This window comes from Rhea pennata, chromosome 1 (genome assembly GCF_028389875.1).
Source record: "Rhea pennata isolate bPtePen1 chromosome 1, bPtePen1.pri, whole genome shotgun sequence".
NCBI lineage: Eukaryota > Metazoa > Chordata > Aves > Rheiformes > Rheidae > Rhea > Rhea pennata.
This window is the reverse complement of record NC_084663.1, coordinates 160,094,453-160,116,906: the sequence shown is the minus strand read 5'-3', so window position 1 is coordinate 160,116,906 and position 22,454 is coordinate 160,094,453. Positions and strand designations below refer to the sequence as shown.

Sequence of the window (22,454 nt, the reverse complement as noted above, 5' to 3'; positions counted from 1 at the left end):
CTAACAGTGCTGAGTGCAATTTCAGTATTTTAATGCTTTGGTATTTGAGCTTGAGGTCCATTTTAAGAGTGCAAATTCTGCTGAAGTTTCTTCAGGGTACCAAGTTCTGTACGAGACAGACTAATCTTTCCCTTTTGCTTCCCAAGAGAGGCTGCATTTTAAGTTAGAAAGTCAGAACAGTTTCTCTTAATCTCTCCCATGAGAGAGATTATCCAGAGATCATTGCCGATACCCCGCTTCCTCTTACTGCAAAGCCAGTTTCTGGGATACTGTAGTTTACAATGCTCCTTCAGTACACCTTTTACATCTGAGAGACAGCTTCAGCTTCCTTTTCAAGAAGGTCTTTATCCCTTTTGGCTTGTTTCTTCTCATCCTCATCAAGCTGGGCTTCAATCTCATTTGGATCAACATAGGTATAAAAATAAGCCATGACAGCAAAAATAATGCAAACCACCAACAGCAAGGCAGCAAATAGCACATATTCTGCCCACTAAAGAGAAAATAAAAAAAGAAAAAAGAGCATAGTTTAGCGATCAATAGCCTTTCCTCTAAGGAGTTGCATCATTTCACTGTTCACAAGAAGTTGAGTTAATTAAAATGTGGAACTGCGAGCACATACAAATACTGTACAGTTTAAAAAGGGACTAAGTATGAGGCTGAAAAGCAAGAAAAGTCCTGTGAATGCTGAAGAGTTCTACAGTTATCTTCCTGGAAGTGTAGGAATGGTACTGAAAGACTGAAGAGGAAACTCAATTCCTCCTAGAGCAAGATAATCTCATTTTAAAAGAAGCAAGCAGTGATCTCACTTCCACTAATGTAGTGGTAAAGGCTTTTACTGATAGCAAATCTGGGCAGAGAGTAAGACTAGAAACTGTAGTTTCAAACTGCTCTGTCCATCTGAAAAGTTTTAACTGCTATTTTTTATGCTCTTGTTGATTAATCTAGCAGACATCAGGAGTATCAGACCTATTTCAAAGATGGGTTCTCTTGTCTCTCAAGTATCATCCCTTTTGATTCATTGGTGAGTGTAACAAATAGTCTGAGGAAATCTTGTTCAAGTCATCTTGACTATCTTCATACACTGAGGTGTGAGGTTTGAAATCAGTGGAGACAGCAGAAAGAAGGGATTGGCAAGGCTGAGGAACAGAGATGCAGGTTCATTGGTGGGAAACACTTTAGCAAATTTTAATCCCACTTGTCCAGGCTCAAGTTCTGAACTCTGCACCTTTCCGCACCACACGAAGCAATTTATTGTAGAGACACCAGAAACTACTACTTGCAAGAGAAGGCATCAGACCAAGCAAGAGTTAGGAATGACAAGCAATAGATAAACTCTTCAACTCTTGTTGAAGAAGTATTTGTTAATGTTGTTTAAAGGGTTTTTTTTTGGAGGGCAGAGGGAGAAACACAGGGAAGAAGTCCAGCAGACTCTTTAGATGAGGCTCCAAATGGCAAGTTCCCACTCTGTCACAACCTTCAGCACTAATTTTCATCCAAATAGATTATTCAGTTTCATGCCTGAGTTATTTACATGCTCCAATGGAGTTGTTCAGTAAAACACTAATTCTACATCTGACTGGTACCCTGTTCTAGCCAACACTTTAATCTCATGAGGCCAACTATAAGCACAAATTCCACTTTAGTAGCAGATGGACAAAAGTTATGATTTTTGAGGTTTATCCGTGATGACTCTCCTCTGTACCAGAGCTGCTTTCTCATTATGCAAAACAGCAGCGTGCTGGTGGCCTGGGCACTTACCTGCTCACTGAGTTTGGATGCTCCGGCCACGATTAGGACAATAATGTTACCGACAGCCACCGTGAGCAGCCATCCTGCCTGCAGCACTGCCTTCATATTAGATGGGGCCTATGGAAATAAGGGACTTAGCGTTAGTCAAACACTGCATTCAAAAGAAATAACTAACTCAGGCTTTATCGTTTATTCTGAGGTTTACAACATTTTTAATAGTGTAACAAACATTATGAGGCAGGGCAGATTTTTAAAAAATTGTTAGAGACCTATATAGGCCAAGGCTTTGAAGAGCAAGAGATTTCCAGCGCTGGCTATAACACTGTTTACATTGTGCTTGCTGACTTGCACAAGGAACTAACATGCACGTTTTACACCTGACTCTGGCTCATGGTACACACTAAACGAAGAAACCTGAGTGCACCACAGTTGTGCAAGCTACATCTTACAATGTTCCAACCTCTCTAGTATATAGACTCAGGAGTTAAAGGAAGAGACATGTACTGCTAATAAGACAAACTGAAAAATCAGAAGAAAAAGTTATTAAAAGTGTACGATTAAACTTCTGCGAAAGGCAATATGGGAAGAAAACTGAGTTAAACTGATGCGATCTTGATGTGGAGATAAAATGAACAAGTACTAGCACATTACATATGTTGGCACTCCAATTTGATCATACAGCAGAAGTACAGTTCCACCTATTTCCAGTGGAAAATCATTTGTGTGAGCAGGTGACTTGAGGGCTAGAGGCCATGTCTTCAAATGATTCGGTGTAATTTAGCATTGCTCCATGGAAGACACAATAAATGCCAGTGAAACTAGCCAATTCGTACCAGCCTATGTTCCTGCCAAGGGGCTATAAGAGCACCACGGTTCAAAGCAGCAACATGGAATTACCATGTAAGGAATAATAAATCACAGAAGATAGTTTCCTTTGTACAGGATTAACTCAGGACTCTTAACGCAATGAGACCTTTGAAGAGCAAAACCTACCTGTGAGTATGAAAACTCCAGTCCAGTGACAGAGAAAACTACTTCACCACATGTAATAAGGAAATACTGAGGGATTTGCCAAGCCATGTGGATTGTATTCGGTGGGATATCTTCAACATATATTGCCGTTAATGAGCTTCCAGAACACTGTAACAGTGGTCATTAAAATGGCACATTAGAAAGTGAAAAAAAATCTGTACTCTAAGAGTATTCTAAACAGTTTTATATCATTTATATAATCATATGTACACATACAACATTTCTAGAAAAGTAAAAAATGATCAATATTGCATACGAACATGACAAACTGAGTTTAAAAGTACTGATGACTTGGTAGCAGAATTCATGTAAATCCTTAGTGTCAAGAAAGGCTAAAGATTTAAAGCAATTAGTCATGAAGTCTTACATTATATCACTATCACATCTATCATTATTTGTATAGTTAATGAAGTTTTCGTCTTCAGACAGTTTGTACATGTGACAGAATTTTCATGTATCTTATTAAGGACAAGAGCGATAGTTGTGCAATATTCTTTTCTTAAAACTCAAAGAAAACGTTAACATGAAAGTAGTTCTGTACTGACCAATAGCACTGGCACTCACCTCATTAATTATAATTGTATAGGCACTGCCAAATCCAAATGTCTTTGAGGCGATTTCACAAGAAGATGAACCCGTATGCCCAGTAATAACTTTACTGAAGAGAAGAAAGTTCAGTCCACAAATATAGAACATGTGTGTATATTATATAAAACTAAAAGTGCAGTGTCCTTTTCCCAAGGACAAATATGTCTATTTCTTTAAGGGTGTAGGTTAAAGCAAGGAAGTGCTCACCTTCCTCTGGTGAAGGCTTCATAATTACTGGCAGAAAGAGGTTCCAGGGGTCCAAAGTGAGTGCTATCCATAGTGATGTTGACTGTCTGAGTCATATTGTTTATAAATCTTCAAAATGTAACAACAGTCATACATATTTTATTTAGTATTTCATAAAACATTAGAAGTAAAAGCTATATTCTTTATCTTACATACTGGCAGCCCAACAGGTATTAAATCTTTCCCATTCATTTTTATCAACTGATATTTTTGAAAGATCTCTAATTCCATTAAAGCATATGCATGGAGTTTTGATTTTCGCATTAGCCACATCATCCCACTACTTGCTCAGGATCATGTCAGAAATAAGCCATTATTTCAGCAGTAACAAACATCTGCAAGTGGAAGATGCACAACTTCCCCCAAGAAAAGAAGTAGAAAACCTCTTACCTCATGTTTCATTTTGGGTATAGATATATATATCTGTGTTTGTTGTCTACAAATAAAGAGTGTAGACACGCAACAAAATATGCATTTTTCAAGGTTTAGCTAATTTATACCAAAGGTAGATACACTAGATAGGCCAGATGAATCATGGCCTGGAAGTTCCTACTTCCCTACATATCTGAATGATGTGTCCAGTAACTGGACATTCCCTGCTGAAGAAAATGAGGTTAAACAAGAAGAGTCCACCAAAGAGGGAGACTGAAGAGACAGTCATACCACTGTAAGATTTAGGACGGGGCAAAGGGAAAAAAACCCAAAAAACAAAAACCAAAAGTTTCTACCTGATGAGATTATTTCCTTCTTCTGGTTTTGATGTGATATTGTCAAGCAGCTGATGGAAGAGACAAGTATACAGATATTTTGTTGGCACCAGTGAACAGCCTAAGCGTACAATATTATATATACAATGAGAAAAATAGCGAACAAGACTCCAGACCTCATTTTAGATTCTCGCTAAGACACTTTTGCCAAAAAAATGCTGTAATAAGACCACAGTGACTCTTTCTCCAAGGTTTAAGTTAAATACTAAGTTGAACAGTTTTTCCACCCCATCCTGTCTTGTTCTCTAAAGCTCTCCAGTTTCACCAGCGTGGTTTTCCTCAGGTAGTGGGAAAAAAACAGAAAACAAAGCAAAAGAAAATCTACCCAGAGCTACTCCTCAGCTTCACACAGTCTATGTTTGGGCAAGATGGTTGATAAGAGATTGACATGTTCCTAGGATTTAAACAGACTTACCAGTTTAGCTTCAATGGTCATTCCAACATTTTTAACTGCAAGAGTATGACGGTTTCTCTCTAGTGAGCTGACCACATGATTTACAGTTTGATTTCCAAAGGTTACAGTATATAAATTTAGCTCAGAAGACTCAAATGTCATGTAGCCTGTCTACAAAGAAAAAAAAAACAGAATTGCTGTGAATTTCCATCCAGCTATAGGCTTGTCTATACCTTTGAGGGAACTTTACAGACTCAGTGGCTCAGAAGTTTCCTAAAATCTTATTTCTGAGGTGCCAGAGATCACATGCATCTCAATTTCCGTTTTTGCTATTTTTTATATCAATATTCAATTATTTTCTTCCTTTACACAAACTTCAAAATAGCATGAGCTTCCTACAAGCATTATGGGAAGAGTTGTTACTTTTTCCTGTGTGCACGTGAATTGGCCAGACAAGTGAGACTTATCACCACTGCAGAGTAAAATTCTGTTTAACTACAGAGACAGTACAAGCCCAGATTAGGAGGCAGCATTTCACAAACGGCAACACCTCCCAAGAGAGCTGCAAATCCAAACTGCAGCTTTGTGGCTTCAGCACAATAGAAGTGACTGTTACTGGGATGTCTTAAATATTGTAAATACATTTCATTAGTAAAAAGTACTTAAAACATTAATAAGTATGTTTATGTAGTATTTAAGAATATTTTTATGATGTATAGATGGACAGAAAATTCAAAATATCTGGATCGTAAGAAGTCTGTAACAGGCAGCAGAGCATTTTACATCCTTCATTTTTGGATGTGCACCATGGTTATATTCACATCAGGATATACATTGGGCACTCTTATCTTTTCCCCACACCTTAGTTTCTATGTGAGGAAAATCTTGGAAATGGGCTAGAAGAGGGTCTCTCTCCACATACGGAGCGACAAGGTTAGGACTGACTGCTGCCAGACAACACACCTCCGTTGCTGGGCTCCCTTACGCTCATTTTTAATACTGAGCATCAGCTCCACTGCATTTTGCTGCCGTTAGGGCTAGCAATCAAGACTGTGGCGTAATAGAGCCTGCACCGCTTCTTCGATGGCAAAACCTGAAACTTGATACGCTACATAACCACAGAAAAACCTTCCTGTTCAAATATGTGATTACTTACAATAACAACAGTAACTGACTAGAACTCAATAACAACAGTGATTTACTAGAGCTGAAGGTGATGTTCTTTGCATTAAAGGGTGTTCTTGCTGTTAAAAAATAGCATCTTTCTTGCAAAAGTGAAGGGTTTTTATTTAATTGAAAATCATTTAAGTTTTTTAAAAAGCTTCTTTGAAAAGACACACTTCTGCCCTAAGACATATTAGTATTATTTAGAATTTTGAAATAGTTTCTATTTCTTCAGCCACTGTGTATTTTTTGTAATAACTCAGGGAGGGGAGGGGAACTAGGAAAGGATCAATTCTGAACTATTAGTCAAGAACGGCTTTGATGCGCTCCACCGAAATTTTTTGTCTGACTTTTCTCCCGCTCCGTCACTTACCTCCATCTGAGGTGCTACAGGCACACTCTGAAGCCCAGGTTCAAACTTTACTGTTGCATCAACAGAACCCAGATTTACTACTTTGATTTGGGTTTGCCCAGCTGCAGGGAAAACAGGAAGAGTTTTCTGTTGGATAGAAAAAGTGAAATCAGTGCTCTATTCCAGGTCACGTGGAAAAGGAAGATCACCGCTTGCCTGATGATCTGCGATGATCAGCCACAGGGGTGCGAAGGGTTTAGTCACTAGTACCACAAGGTGCCTTACTGCTTTCTGCATGGAAGGAAACCCCTTATCCCCAACACCACATCCATGGCCAGGTTTGATTCCTATCTGCTCACCTCTTGTGGCACGCTGTGACGATCATGGCCCCTCTGGAACTCAGTCCATGGGCTTTCCCCACAGCCTACAGCAGTCTGGGCTTCTAAATTTTTTTTTACCGTGTTTTGACTCCCATTTTCCTAGTACTGGTGTTGCTGAATGGGACACAAGCACATAGGGGCACTACCCAGTGCAAAAAGGAACTCTGTATCAGTCAAGGCAAAACTGAATTTAACCTGGAGACTCCACTTTCTACCTGATCTAGCAATAAATAGCGCCTGCTCTTGCTGCAAGAGTCATATGTATTTTAATTCTGCCTCAGCTTTCTTACATCCGGTGCTTTTGTCCTTTTCAATCACTTAAGGTATATCACATCAGAAACACAGATCCATTTTTCTGTTTCTGCAGAAGATACCTGCACAACTATCTGGGGATTCACCAGGTTGAGAGAGGCTTGTGCCCGGTGCCAGTATGTCTATGCACAGCTTTCACCTGATTTCACCTGATTCCTAACCCAAGCTATTTAAGGGTTGAGCATCTTGTCTCAATGAAGACAGACAGGCACCTCTGGATGACAATTCAGATCTTGGGATGTGACGGAGGTGCCTATGACTCCCCAACTATCTGAGAAACCTAGATCTAGTTCAGGCATTATACTTCCCTTTGAGCCAAGAAGAGTTACATGTAATGAATCCTCCCTTAAACAGGTATGTTTCTTTGCTTGTCATGTGTGACAACTTCCTGACCGTGGCCTGACACACTCCATCTTCAGTCTAAACATTAGGAAAGATCAGAGATGCAAAGCTGGCAGATCAACCAGGTCTCTGATTTTCAGCTTTAAACCTCAGTTAAAAACCCAAGGTTGCTTTTAGACATGTAAGTTATACTAATGACACATAAGATGTTTAGCAGGATTGTGCTCATAGCTGATAATTTTCATATGCTGATCACACTGTATTGCAATATGCTTTAATATTCTCCCTCCCTCTACCTCTCTGCATTCACATGCTTGGTTTATGATTCACAAGTCTTTTATAAACGTTATTTGGCTCATTTCCACATTAAACAATCTGCTATGTATTAACAACTAAACTTTAATACCCCTATTTAGTTGCATGTGGCTGAACTTACATCTATTTGCACTTGCACAAGGGCAGCAGCGACAAAAGCCAAAGATGCAAGGAACATGCCAACAGTGATCTTCCTCAGTGGCCTAGGAGAGCAACAAAACACAAATGAGTTTTAGGAGAAATATTAATTCAGAGCTTCAGCTGTTAGTTTCTCCTTCCATTGTAAGGAACATTAACATGACCACAGCTAATGCTTTATCACCATCTGAAAGTCTGATGTTGTTACAGAAAGTATTCTGCAAGGCAAGGTTGCTCTCAGTGTTAATTCATAGTTACACTCTTGGAAAATCTAAAGTGCCTGCAACATTTTAACGTGTTACTAGCATTTGCAGGGCTCTTTCCTAAGGTTAACCACTGTATAAATAAAATTGTTATTGAGTGTGTATATTTGCAAACAATCCAGTATGGTTTTTAGCTTCAAAACAATAAAGAGACAAAAACTTATGCGCTGTACAAAAGGATAACAAATTTTTATGTCTATACAGGTATGCTTAAATCAAAATAATGCTGAATTGAAAAAAGAGTCAGGGAAATAGATTGAGTTGAGACACTACCTCACTCATGTAAAGAGAGATAGAGGTAAACTTAAGGCAAGTATTTTATTTATGGCATCAACTGACAGATGCAGAAAGTCTGCAAACAAAGAACAGTATTTGTTTGCAGTATAGCACACACCACACCAAGTTTTTCATAACTAGATGGTAAAAGGATATTGCATCTCACCTTTATAAAAATTGTTCCAAGAAATGTGTCTGCACGTTTCTCTTTATATTGGTTTACTTGATGATAGAGCCAACTTTGTTACAGGAGCAAAGAAAGTCAGGAATAACCCAACCATAAGCTAATGAAAAAGCTTATATTTTAGGGATACTGAGGAAAAATGTGTACAAGTACCTGAAGGGAGGGTGTCAGGGGGATGAGGACAAACTCTTTTCAGTTGTCCCATGTGACAGGACAAGAAGAAATGGGCAGAAACTGAACCACAGGAAGTTCCGCCTGAAGGTGAGGGGGAATTTCTTCCCGGTGAGAGTGACGGAGCACTGGCACAGGTTGCCCAGAGAGGTTGTGGAGTCTCCTTCTCTGGAGATCTTCAAGGCCTGCCTGGATGCAGCCCTGTCTAACATGCTCTAGGTGACCCTGCTGAGCAGGGGGGTTGGACTAGATGATCTCCAGAGGTCCCTTCCAACCTTACTGATTCTATGATTCTGTGAAAAAGCTAGGGAGCAGCAGCTGGAGGCCTCAGCCAGCCTTGTAACAGGTCTACCCCAAACCCAGAGCTCACGCAAGATAAGCCAAGTCCAAAAAAATCCTTTGCTTGTGTTAATGCAAGTCTAGACAAAGCAAACAGCTTCTGCTTTCTCTCGTTGAACCTGGTGAGCCTCTTCAGCTTGCATATGCTAGCCACTTCATTCCAATGTTAAGAGTTGGAGTGATGTCCTCTAAAACTCCACACGGAAGTGTTTAGTGGGCCAAACTTCTTGCAGGATTGAAGAGGCAATTTATCTGCTCTCAGGTATTTATAAGCCAAAGAGAGATATTACATGTTAAAGCATATTAAAGATGTGTATTTCTACTTTTTGTAAGACTTTGGTGGTGATAGGGTATGGAAGAGGCAGACTAACAGTATATAGCATCCTGTAGAAAAAAAAAATTGCCCTTAACTTGAAAGAAGGTGACACTGATCCTTCGTAATCAGATTCTCCTCCTCTAGCCTGTGGTGCTTGTATGTATAACTTCAAGGGCTCTAACTTATTAAAATAACAACAACAATAATAATAAAATCAATCCCACATGTAATATAGCTACACCTCTATTTTCTGCTTTGCTGAATTCTTGCTCTTGTTGCATTAGGGCCAGAAGAGGAGTTTAAAGAAACTACTAGTGTGAGCCTCTTTTGAAATTGGTAAGTATATCAACTTACGTAAAATTGATCCTGCATTTTTTAATTAAAGGATAAATCACAGCGTCTACAACTGGGACCATGACAATAATCAAGATTGGATTCACAGTCTGTGAACAGAACATAAAAAGGAAAAATTAAACAATTTTCAAAGTCCCTTTTTAAGAAGGGCAATTAAAAAATGAATATATATATATATATGCATGTCTGCATACACACACACGTATGTTTATGCATATATGTATGTCATATGTTGAAGCATGTTTTATATATGCATACGCACACACACATACATACATATATGTGTTTATATATGTACTATCCATAGGGAGTACTTAGTGTCAGACAGATGATTACATACCTGCATTTGGTCTGGCTGAATCTGAATAGCTCCCTGGTGAAAAATAAAGATGAATAAGTTTTAATATTATGAAAACAATTACAATTTAAATGAAAAGCAAATGTTAATTAAGAAAAACAATAAAAAGTAGCTTACAAAATTCCCATCCATTGTTGTTGCTTGCAGTGTCCATCTTGATCCCTTTATGAAAGAAAGAATGTTAAATGCCACAGTAAAACAGCCTTATGAAAACAATTCAGAAGGAACTTCAGAAGGAAAGGGTTGGGAAAGGCATGCAATATAATAATAAAAAAAAAAAAGTACGGAACGAGTATTCTCTTACTCTGCCAAGTACACATTTAAACAAAACAATTTTTATGGCACATTTTATTTACTAACTTTATGAAGTAGGAGCAAAAGATAAAACTTGGAAAAGGAAACAGCAAAGAAACGCTGTGCTCAGAGTCTAACTGTGATTCCCAGGATTTAGCTGTCGCTATATGAAACTAGCTACAGAGCACGCACAGAGACCTGCTGCACCGAGCACAGGGGCCACCCCAGCGTCTTGGTGCTCACTGCCCAAGCCTGAGCAGCTCGTGGCCATGGTGCACCCATCCTTACGGCAGACAGCTGCAGAGCCAGGATGGGACCCTCATGGGACCCTCTGACTTGTCCAGTCAGAAAACCTGCCTGCAGTGGAGTCAAGTGTGGGTGACTTTCCCCTTGAGCCCAGACTAAAATAGGAGCTCACACCCCTGCATCTGTGGAAGGAGCCTTTAACCACCGTGCTCCTGTACCACTTCACATAAGCACCTGTGATACATCATGTCATGGGATGTGATGGTTTGCGCAGACCTTTTAATTCAGATTTTCACAGCAGGAACACTCACATTTAACAGGTCACACTCATAACCGCTGCGAAAGAGAAGCACGGCCCAGGGAATGTGCATGTTAACACGGACTCACCATACCCTCTGTCACAGCTAAAGCTTCCCAACTCTGGTTCTGTCGGATACCCACCGCTGGTCGCACTCCAGTACTTCAGCACAAAAGCTGGCCTGCACGAGTGCTGAGCACTCTGCTGTCCAAACAAGGTCCGCGGGAATTAGAGACTTGTGCGTGAAGGTCTGGGGTATTCCTAACAGATCTGAGTGATTAAGTGGACTGGCGCCGAGCTCATTTCATCCCTGATTCTCCAAAACTTTTGTGCTTTGCACCACATCTCACTTTTGCCAGCAAGGGAGGAGCTGGACCTAAGAAAGCTTTAAAATACTGTTTCATCCTCTCACTCCTGGTTGATACAGAATTTGGAGAGACTTCAGAGTCACTGAATCAGTCCTGGAGGTGGTGAGGTAAAATGAACTTCCTCAGGCTATTCTGGGGCCACAGAACCACCTGGCCCCTCTGAAGCACTGCGTAGTGCCCTTGCATGCTGGAGGGCAGATTTAGAGCCATATACCCTAACCTCTACCCAAATCCTAGTTAGAACCAGGCTTTTACAGCCTCCTAAGGCTACCTCTTTCTGCCCACAAAAAACGAGGAGATACAGGGCAGGGTTTCCCCTTAATCTTTTTTGTGCACTGTACAACCTATTTGATGAAAGGGTGCGGGTTTTTTTTTAAGTGTGCTAAAGAAAAATCTACATTTTAACCTTCAAAAGTTGTGTTCAGCACCCAGGAGGAAAGAAAAATTTGTTCAGTAGCTACATTCTGTATTAACACTGACTCAGGGTAAGAACCAGTTTGCATTATAAATAGTTTAAAGAATTTACCTGTTGGTCAAAGAGTGCCCAGAACATGGGGAGAGGAATGTAAAGGAAAAGCACCTTCAATACCATCTTAGTCTGAGTGATAAGTCGTTTCTGTAATGAGTAAGAATTATAAAAGGGAATCAGTCAACCAGACACCTTGTTACAGGCTGCTTTTCATAGCACAGCAACAGGTGAAGACCCAAGATCTGATCACAAATTATTTATCCCTGTCCTGAACTTTGTATGTTGTAGGTACTTCTGCTGATTTCTGTTAAGAAGCCCAAGGTCTGCTTATGGGTGTGGGAAAGATTGCTGGTGAAAGATGACCTTTATAACAGAGACCCATGTTTCTTGGTGTATATACTCTGCAAGCAACATGAGCTTTTGTTCTGCGGTTAGCGTTGCTTCAGATGTGTTTGGGCAAAACTAAATTTTGGAGGCATCTGAACACCGAGAAGTTGGAGATGCATCTCATACATGAAGAATGCGTATAGACCAAAAAGAAAGATAGACCAAGATTTGTGCTGCTGCTGACAGTAGGGCAGAGTGTGTAGGAGGCAAGGAAGCACAGGACCTGGCTGGGAGCTAAGGGACACGAGGCTTTCACAGCCATGATAAGGAGCTTGAACTCAGCACTGAGGCCTGGGGGCGTGCAGTGTTTTTCCACTTAAGCTAAGCTTCTTGAGCACAATTCTGCAGTTTGATCTCAAGACAAATGTTATGGCTGTAGGCGGTAGCCATGACCTTCAGCACCATGCCTGTTGTTCACTTCTGCAGTCATATTAAATCAGCACATTTCTGTTTGAAGTTTGTTCTGAGGCTGGTTTATTGAGATGAAGACCATAAGAATCCAGAGATGATACCTGCTTTTTTACTAACCCTAAGATTAACAGGTGCCTGAACTTGTTCCACAAGTTGTTGTTCCCAGTTGTTCCCAGACAGGGACAAACTCTTTTCAGTTGTCCCATGTGACAGGACAAGAGGCAATGGGCAGAAACTGAACCACACGCTCCGCCTGACCGTGAGGGGGAATTTCTTCCCGGTGAGAGTGACGGAGCACTGGCACAGGTTGCCCAGAGAGGCTGTGGAGTCTCCTTCTCTGGAGATCTTCAAGGCCTGCCTGGATGCAGCCCTGTCTACCATGCTCTAGGTGACCCTGCTGAGCAGGGGGGTTGGACTAGATGATCTCCAGAGGTCCCTTCCAACCGTACTGATTCTGTGATTCTGTGATTCTTTTATTCAGCTCCCCAGAATTTCCCCCTGCAGCCTCTGATCAGAGTATTGACTTCTACACAGCTTTGCCCTCCCACTGGAGTTATGATAGTAACCTGCAACCCAGGGAAGCAGTTACGTTTGGCCAGACCATTAACTGCTATATGATTGAGAGAGGCACAGAATTATTTATCTAGAGCTTGAGGGAATGGACCAGAGCAGACCAAACTGAAACTGGGGGTTAAGAAACATCAGGGTGCAGGAGTGCTCACAGGTAATACTCACATCATACTTCTCACTTGCCCAGTCCAGCCAGTGCTCTCTTTTGGGGAACTCCTTGCTGCGATGCCGAAACCGGTTTTTGATGGCAAACTGAAGAAATACCATCAGAGCTTAGTTTAACAGTGTTACAAATATTTGTAATGCTCTAAGCCACTCTGTCATTATGAAGATGATGCCCCTGCTTCCAGTCCTTGAAGAGTGCTCAGGGTGACTTGCTCTAAGCACCTAAAGGAATATTGCGTGCTAGGCCTCCTACTACAGATCCGGTGAAGCATGTGCCTGGGTAAAACAAACAGCTCAGAAAAAGTTAAGTCTCTCTCAATATGAAGTACTCTTAGGAACTTGCTGAAGACTTGTCCACTTAAGACCAACTTCTACAGGTAACAATAAATGGAAGAATGTCGTACACATAACTTCTCAGAGCTGAATGGGCGTAAGAATGCATTTCATTATATGGGAAGCTGCATTTTATAGCAGTTCCTCATTTCTTCAGATTGAATATACACAAATAGCCTCCTGAAGGCTTCACAGACTCTCTGCATGGGATAGCATGCAAATCTTATGTTCCAGGCTGAGCTGAGCAGAACTGGGCTCTAAGGGTCACGCTCTAAGTGATGGTCAAAAATCACATTTAGAGATGTGTTTTTGACAGTGCTTAGAGGATAAGTAATGGTCTGGGCTACAACGTGCTGGCAGATCTGCTTGGAGAATGGAGAAGTGCCTTAATGAAAAAAATCGCCTGAGCTCAGAATTGAGAGACACCGCTGGGGAAGTGCAGCACTTCTCATACAGATGGAGCTCGGTTCCTTGCCAGATTGCCGGCCATGTAACCCCACTAGCTTCCCTAATACAGTGGGTGTCAATGTACCTCTGCATTGTAAATAACCTATTCTTTGTTAAGCAATGAATTCTTGCTGATAAGAGATACTAGTAGCTCCCTTCTTCAGACTCTGATGACCTAAACACAAGTCAATGCACGATTCTCTCCCTATAGAGCTGCATTAAGGTAAACAAATGAGGAGGGGGTGGTTCCCAGAAGTTTTTTTTTATTATTATTTTTTAAACACATCATTGTGACATCTTGCTTTTTCTTTGTGCAGAGGTTCAGATTTATACAAACATATAGTTAAATACAAGGGCAATCTATAAATCTGGAGATGTCAGTTAGAGGCCTTCTATATGAAGAAAAGTCAAAAAGTTTCAAGAGAAATTCTGGTAGTATGAAAGACTTCTGTTCCAAGCAAGTATACTAAACAGTTTTGAAAATTCTGGCCAGACTTTTCAGGAAAACAAATATTACTTACTCCAATGCATTTGGAAACTTGAACCATTATATTGCCTTGAGGTTGAACTTTCTTGTACATTCTGCTTCCAATTACGAACACAACTACAATGAGTAAAACAAAACAATTCAGGATTAATTGAAAGTAACAGCAAAAGTTTTTGTATACAAATCATAACAATAAAGGGGTTACATCCAGATAGAAATAAACTTTCTAAGCAGGAATGAGTGTGCTTATTGGTATGTTATTACACAATAAAAGAAATCAAATTAATATTACCAAATTGCCACTATTTTTTCAAGACAAAGGACTAAACCTGGAGCCATGTAGGCAAATGGCCACTGTCCTTGGAGAGCAAGATGGTTTAGCTGACCTATGGTCAAAACAAGGCCCACTTTGGACCTTAGGTTTGGCCTTGCTACACTGTATTAGAGCAACTTTAAAGATTCCTTTTCAAGAGCACAGGACAACGCAGCTCTCATCATGCAGGGGCGTGCAAGGCTTTGAATGAACCGTAGGGCTTGGGAAAGTTTCTGTAACTCCTACGTCCGAACATGTTCCTGGCCTCACCCTTCCACACGTGGAGCGTGACACAAGCAAACACCCATGGCAGCCGGCCACCTTGTTGGGTGCACAGACAAGATGGGGCTTGGGTGGCCTCCCAGGTAGGACCGCGAGGGATGCTGTGGTGCACACCAGCCACATTGTTTGGAAAAAGCCCCAAAGGCTGCTTCTAACAGTCACACAGTTTTTTCATCTTTGTCCTGCAGCTGAAAAGCTCAGTGAGGAATCGGTAGTGCAACTACTAAAAACACAGGAGTTTAACAGATAAATATTGATATCCTGTTATGACATATACTTTTCACCAGCTCAAGGGCAATTACTCTATCCTAGACTAAGGGATAATTTTGAAAACCACTCTTTCCCTGTGCTCTTATACTACCTTCAAAGGATCTTTAATTTATACAGCCAAGCGGTCCAAGCAACAGGAATTTGTACAACAATACTGACATTAAAGCAAATTACAGAACCATAGTTCATGGTTTATATGTCTCCCCTGCCCCTCAAAAAAAATCAGGGGTGAGTTGCCAAGGGGCTAAACGGGCTCAATGTGCTGTCCTCCAACTCCTTTTTGCAGATCACATTGCTTTCAAATTCTGGGGAAGACTGAATCCGCAAACACAGGTTAGGCATGCAATTATAGAGATATGGACGGTCTTGACCAGGGCTCATAGGCAGGGGATGAACTAGATGCCTTTGAGGTCCTTCCAAAATTATTGAAAGAAAGAAAAGCTATGTCAAGACCAGGACATCCTAAACAGAGTAAATAAGTACAGGTTAACTTTCTCCAGCACAACAGCAAATCCAAGCAAAAATCATGCATGGATATTTCTCGGTAGGTATTTATTCCACAGCACATCCAAACACTACCTGAGAAGACTTCACTGTCCGGTTCCATGTTTCTAAGTGAGTGTTGTATTTTGCTATTATAGGCTGGAAGAAATGGGTCTGAGTGGTTTTCTTGCCCCTGGTTTACATTTCCCCTCCACTCCAATTCTGCAATCTTGTACAAAAGTCATTAAGAGAATTGCCACCAACTAAGAAAATTACAGAATGGAAAATGCTATATGCATTTCCCCCCCCCCCCCAGGGATACAGCTATGACCTGTGACACTAAGTAATTTAGATATCAGTGAAGAAAAGGAAGTCTCTTCTTGTAAAATCGTGACAATTTTAGATTAATCCTTAAAGAAAATAAAAATTTCCCAAGTCAAAAACTGCAGAATAAAAGCCAGGTATTGGTAGAGTTGAATACCTGAGAGATTCCCACTATTTTCTCATTCTTGAATCATTATCTTCTAATCACTTCTGTATCCATGAAGCAGTAAGATGGAAACAGTTCAACTTACTCAGTGAAATAGCCATGAGGGCAGCAGGAACTCCAAAGGCTAGTGGGTAACATCGCTGTTTGCTATGGATGCCACATTCTTGACCTGAAGCAAATAAAGAAAGCTTAGAGAAAAGTCCCAGTGAGCGCTGCCAGTATTTTACAAATTTTACATACATTATACTCATTGTTGACACAAGAAAAAGAAAAATCTCTGCAGACATTATAAATAGAATGAAACAAAACTATCAATAGTTATCAAACACATTTACATTATTAAGAAGGCAAATTATGTGAATTTGTACATTTACACTGAGGAGAAAGAAGAATTCTGCTAGAAAGGTCAAATGCATCTTCATGGAGACAAAGGATCTAGATGACAAAGGTTTCTAGGATGAGTTACGTGACTTTTATCCCTATTTATGAACAAGGGTAACTTGTTTAAAAAACTCTCATATGCCCCCCAGTGGCTAGTGATGTCTTTTTATAAACTTTACAAACATCCTGAAATGATGCTTAAAGTATGGATGTGACGACTAGAAGGGAGAAGTAACAAAGGACTAAGTAAAATGTCTCTTTTCTCAATATTTCTTCTAAAAGAAGAGTTATAGAACTTGATTAGAATAAAATATTAGCTTGCAGCTAATTGATTTATCTGGATTCCAGTTATATCAGCCTTTTAGTCAATCCGTTACAGAAAGTAATGTTATCGTTTTGCTCAGATGAATTTGTCGGTTCAAACTACTTTTCCAAGTTAGTTTCCACCCTGTATCAGCATAGAAGCAAACTGCATGTTGCTCCATAAGCTCATCTCTATTTTGGGAAAAGATAGAATTTGCATGAAGCAAGTATCTAAAATACATCTGTATAGCCTGTTCCATCCAGCTGCTTTCAAAAAACCCAAAGACCAGAATTCTAGTCTGGTGCTTTAGGATCGTTTCAGAACGATCTCATACAGTTTCCCTACTTTTGAGAAGAATAGCCTTCCCCGAACTCATGCCAACCACATCCCTATGACACCATCTATATAAGCTTGCAAATGAACGTATTTACGCATGTGTACCAGTGAGCTGGTTTGCTTTTTGCTCGATAGGCTGCTGCTTTCCTTTGAGCAAAGTCACACTATTCATTATAAGCAGAACAAATTAACGCTGTGATAGTAAAAAAGATATAGTTACTCTGTCACACTTGTACAGGCACTTCGTTTCTACCTAAAGGACTGCAAACCAACACTCACCATTTTGTAGACCAGTGTGTAGACTTACCTCTGAGAATTGGAGTGACTATAGTGGATATGAGACTTCCAGCATTAATGGACAAGTAAAAGATAGAGAAGAATCTAGATCTTTGTTTTTCCTGCAGTGAAAACAGAAAGGCTGTTTAGAAAGGCTTAACTTGAGCCATGTCGATCGCCTGGATCAAGCTATCAGCAGCTTGGTTTGTACCGTTCAATGCACAAATAGTTATCCAGCTCCTTTTTTCGGTTACACAGGAAGTACTACATTGATGTACATGTCTAAATATGTATATACATATTTATTGTTACTGTTACAGTATAACAACAGTCAAACATTACTAAAAATATACGCACAATTCAAAAAAAAAATCTGAAAAATATTGTTACCTGATCATCGTTAAACTGATCTCCACCAAATGCTGACACACAAGGTTTGATACCACCCGTACCGAGTGCAATGAGGATCAAACCAATAATGGACAGAGCACTGGGACAAAGGGAAAAAAAAATCATTCCATTTCTTTAGATGAATACCAGGCCCAGAGAACTGCCCAAGCCAACAGGAGAAGCATTGAACAACGGACGTGCCTTAACATCAGATTGAGCGTCATCAGTCTGGCTTCGCGTAAGAAAAAGCCAAGAAAATATCTGCCACTTTAAGAACCGTATTTAGTTAATCAGCCTTAATTAATCACAGCTCACAGCCATCAGGATGGGAGAACGGAGGCCAGAGATGCGTGGAAGTGTCTGTGGCCTGGCAGACTGTATGATCACAACACAGCGATTCATAGGGAGTAAATGAAGGAAATCAGTGCTTGTTAACGTCTGCCGCACACGAGTGAAGTGGCTTAAGTTCTTCACGCACTACCTGAGATGTCTCAGGTTGATACGAGGAAAGAAAGAAGCTGTTTAGAAATAAGTAGTCAGGAACATGTATGACCATCTATGGTCTATGTATGACTACGCATCTCGCACTGCCATGCAGGAACAATGATCATATAAATTAAAGTTGGCCTAAGGCAGATTTTCTAGGAGCGCATAAGCATCAGGAGTGACAGTTTTCTTAAAGACAGCCATAATTCAAGCAGCATAAATTTAAGGTTCAAGTTGTCCCACTCTTCGTTAACCTGGAAAACTCATGTACAAAACAACTCACACGTGCACTGGAATATGATCAGGAGTGCCATCCCGGTTGTGATCAGTCAGGTCATTTATGGAGCTTATAGACAAGATCACCTGGCCAATTGTATAGACTATGGACAGGGAAATAATGGTCCTGTTACAAAGAAAGGAGATACAAAACATTTACATGCATTTATGTTTAATAAAGAAGGGTATAGAGCACAAACATTAGATCTGGACTCATAACTTATTGCAAACTACTGTAAAAATCTGTCCATATACCTCTGTCACAATACTATTTCTGTTTTTTTTTTTTTTTGTTTAAGAAAAATTTTGAGACAGTCTGATTTAATTAAGCAAGGCAAATATGAAAAAAAGGTTCATCTCTAGACATGAGTGTGCTGTGAGAGATATTTAAATCTCTGGTGTAAAAGTGTACTTTGGCTTTTACTTGATTTTTTTAAAGCCTGCCATCCAAACAAGTGAACAATCGTGCATCCAGGCATGTTCATACATAAAAGGACAATCTGCAAGATATTAAACTATTTGCAATGAGCTTACACGGATCGGACCAGCTGCACAGAGCATACTTGACAGTGATTGCGTATCTGGTCTCCCGGAGGCTGTCAACACAGCGGGAGATGATCATGCAGCCTGCAGCCAACCTCGACTCCAGAGCCATCTTCATCTCTGATCTCTGAGACACCTTTGACAAGCCAGCTAACGCTCCTGACTCATATCCTTCAATAAAAATCTTTTTATAGTGCTTTTTATGGCAAAGTAAATACTATTAGAAGCAAAACATCAGTAAAGGAGAATAAGATCAGGCTATTAGAAATAATTTGTTACATTTTAAAGCACTTCATCCAGCATTACTTTTCCGAGCAGCTAGCACACACAAAAGCAATTCAGAATTCATCATTTAAACAAACAGCTGCAATTCAGTAAAACTTTCCACTGAGCTGTCAAATCAATACTGAAATTAATTACAGAACATTTTAGAATATATTCTAAAAGTCTCTCTTCATACTACATAAAACAATATTTCACCAATTAATTTACCACCTGCACTGGGTAAAGATGCTATCAAATGTAATTATAACCTCCAGTTTCTATTCATTTTCACAGCTCATCCGTTCCTTACAGTTCAGCCTCCATTTTATCTAGATGAGAGGAAAACACGCCACATGTCTGGAAAGCAGACTCATGCAGTTAGCTGATTAACAGAGCTGTAATACTTGTTAACTTGTGAAGTTTCAGTTCTGGGCTGAATCAATTAAAACCTCAAACTTTGCAGGGGGTAAAAAACCCCCAGATGATTCTGAAGTAGCCAGCACCGGCTCTGAGGTGGTTGTTCTAAATCCTTTCCTGCGGCAGCAGTTCAAGTACCACTGAGTTCAACTGAACTTTCATGTTTTGGGGGTTGTTTTTGGAGTAAGCACTCACTTAAATTTTCCCAGCCAAGAGTCTGCCACGAGTGCTCCAAGGATTGGCGTCAAGTAGCACAGAGCAACGAACGTGTGGTAGATGGCCGTAGACAGGTTGTCATCCCAATGCAGGAAGTATTTGAAATACAAGACAAGCACAGCTGTAGGGTGGAGGACAAAACCACGGGTTAGAAAGCAGAACTGGAGCTGGGTAAGCAACGGTAGGTGAGAGGAGAGGCAAGACGTGGGACATACCTCGCATGCCATAGTAGGAGAACCGCTCGCAGAACTCATTGATGACGATGAAGAAGATACTGATGGGGTAGCCAAAGAGGCTTGGCTGAAGGCAAGCGTGACAGCGGGAGTTCAGACAGGGCCATGCAACAAACACACAGGTAAAATAACACTGCTACATGTGACCCACCGCTTGAGCAAGCTCAGTACAAACGTTGCGAGGGGGTAACTCAGCGGCTAGGAAACTGCACAGAGAGCTGTGGAACCAGGCTGATCCACCTCAGTCCAGAACCAGTTTGCGTTTTCCCCTTGTTCCTACAGAACTTCTCAACCGCCTTTTGCAAGAGATCTTTAGCAACACTATGCTTGACCTTCAGGTCATTTGAACATTGGCCCTAACAGTAGAGTAATCTTTACTGGTATCCAAAAATATGCAAAAAGCCAATGTTACCGAATAACAACAACAAACAAAGAAACAAAAATCCCCGCACCCAAACCCCCACCATGTACCATGGTTAGATGTCCAGGGCTATTGTTAGATACCTCTGACCAGGGTAGGCAAGCGTTTTATTAAAACAGGTCCCTCAGGAAGGTTCCCCATCCTGACAAATACTCTTAGATGGAGAATCCTCCGTTTCTTCAGACTCTCTGATAAAACTGACTTCTTACTCCTAACACGAACTTTCCAGGCTTTAACTGCTGGATGTACTGTGCCTTCTGCTGTTGTGACAGGCATTCAAACAGTCTCCATAATGCAGGTTATGGCAAGGCTCTTGCCATCGTAAAAAAGCCAGGAAAGGACTTATGAGTTACAATTTTTGCATAATTAGTGAAATAGGAAGTTCAATTTCTCACCACCCATTTTTCTAAATGATTGAAAATATAACATTTCTATCAAAGTTATTAGGAATGAAAGTTGAATATAATCTTCCATGGTTTACCTTTATGGGTTTAATTTTGCAAGTTGCAAACCCAAAATTTTAAGTAAGCCTCAGAAGCTATGCCAGTTCACATCCACTTCAGTGACTCACCTAAACTGTTAAGATTAGTCATCCCTACAACACCTTTTTTTAAATATAGGCAGCACAAAATATTTCATTATGTAAAAGAAGCAAACTTACAGATACAAATTGCTTTAAGTTCTAAGGAAAATCTAGACAAGCATAGTTTTATCTGGATATCAGAGTGCAAACTATTTCAACTAGGAGTTACACAGTCTTACAAGAACTTGAGAAATCAGAAGTCATCATGATATAGTGTCAGAACGTCAAGCAGACTTTTAAATGTTAATTGCTTTTGTGTTTTAGGTTAAATAGAAGTGTGTATATCAGCTATATGAAAATGAAAGGTAACAAAAAAGCAACGTATATTTTATGGATTGGTCTGGAGGGGGGTTAAAACATATCAGAAGTAAAACAATTATGAAAGTTAAAAGAAATGTGAACAAGAAAAAAAATGGCCTTGTTTTCCTTCACGTTGTGAGGGTTCAGGAACCAGATCAACCCATACCTCAGAAAGTTTCGCCAGTCCAAAGGAAAGAGACCTTGTATGGGAAACCCTGCCTGACATGAATAAATCAGAAAGCTCACATCACCTGCAGAGACTCTGGACAGAGTCTTAATGAACGACATCACCACTAGCTCACCTGTGGATTTAAAGGGCTTCTAGGAGGGCTTGCCTATCACTAAAATGACAAGATTTAAAGGGCTTCTAGGAGAGCTTGCCTATCATTAAAATGACAAGATTTAATCCAGGGTATTCGCAAAACCAGGGTCTTTGGCACAGGTCTGTCTCTGAAGTGTATCTACTACAGCAAGTGTGCAAGTGCACACCGGCTGAGGGATATCTTGATTTCTTTGCTGGATGTATGAGTAAGACATACTACCACAGGACACTAAGGAAAGATGACCCAGAAGTCTAGGTGTATGACAACCTGTGTGCTACAGTAAGCTTTTTGTGAATACTGCAGGAGAAATGAAAATAAGACAGTGGTGCTGACAGAGCGCTGCTGACTTAGT

General features: G+C 40.3%; 1 protein-coding gene across 1 annotated transcript; it reads right to left on the bottom strand.

Annotated features, from left to right (window-relative positions):
* Positions 1–301: 301 nt before the first annotated feature.
* On the bottom strand, positions 302–22,067 carry SLC15A1 (solute carrier family 15 member 1). The gene is made up of 22 exons (XM_062580544.1): positions 22,026–22,067; positions 20,458–20,542; positions 20,222–20,363; positions 18,810–18,929; positions 18,041–18,140; positions 17,682–17,772; positions 16,439–16,522; positions 14,550–14,632; positions 13,249–13,335; positions 11,773–11,862; positions 10,158–10,202; positions 10,023–10,055; positions 9,683–9,771; positions 7,763–7,844; positions 6,314–6,439; positions 4,798–4,947; positions 4,344–4,393; positions 3,577–3,684; positions 3,346–3,439; positions 2,743–2,889; positions 1,759–1,866; positions 302–490 (listed from the first exon to the last, which is right to left on the bottom strand). Exons 1-22 carry the CDS (start codon positions 22,065–22,067, stop codon positions 302–304), a joined length of 2,145 nt encoding a protein of 714 aa, XP_062436528.1.
* Between the last annotated feature and the right edge of the window lie 387 nt (positions 22,068–22,454).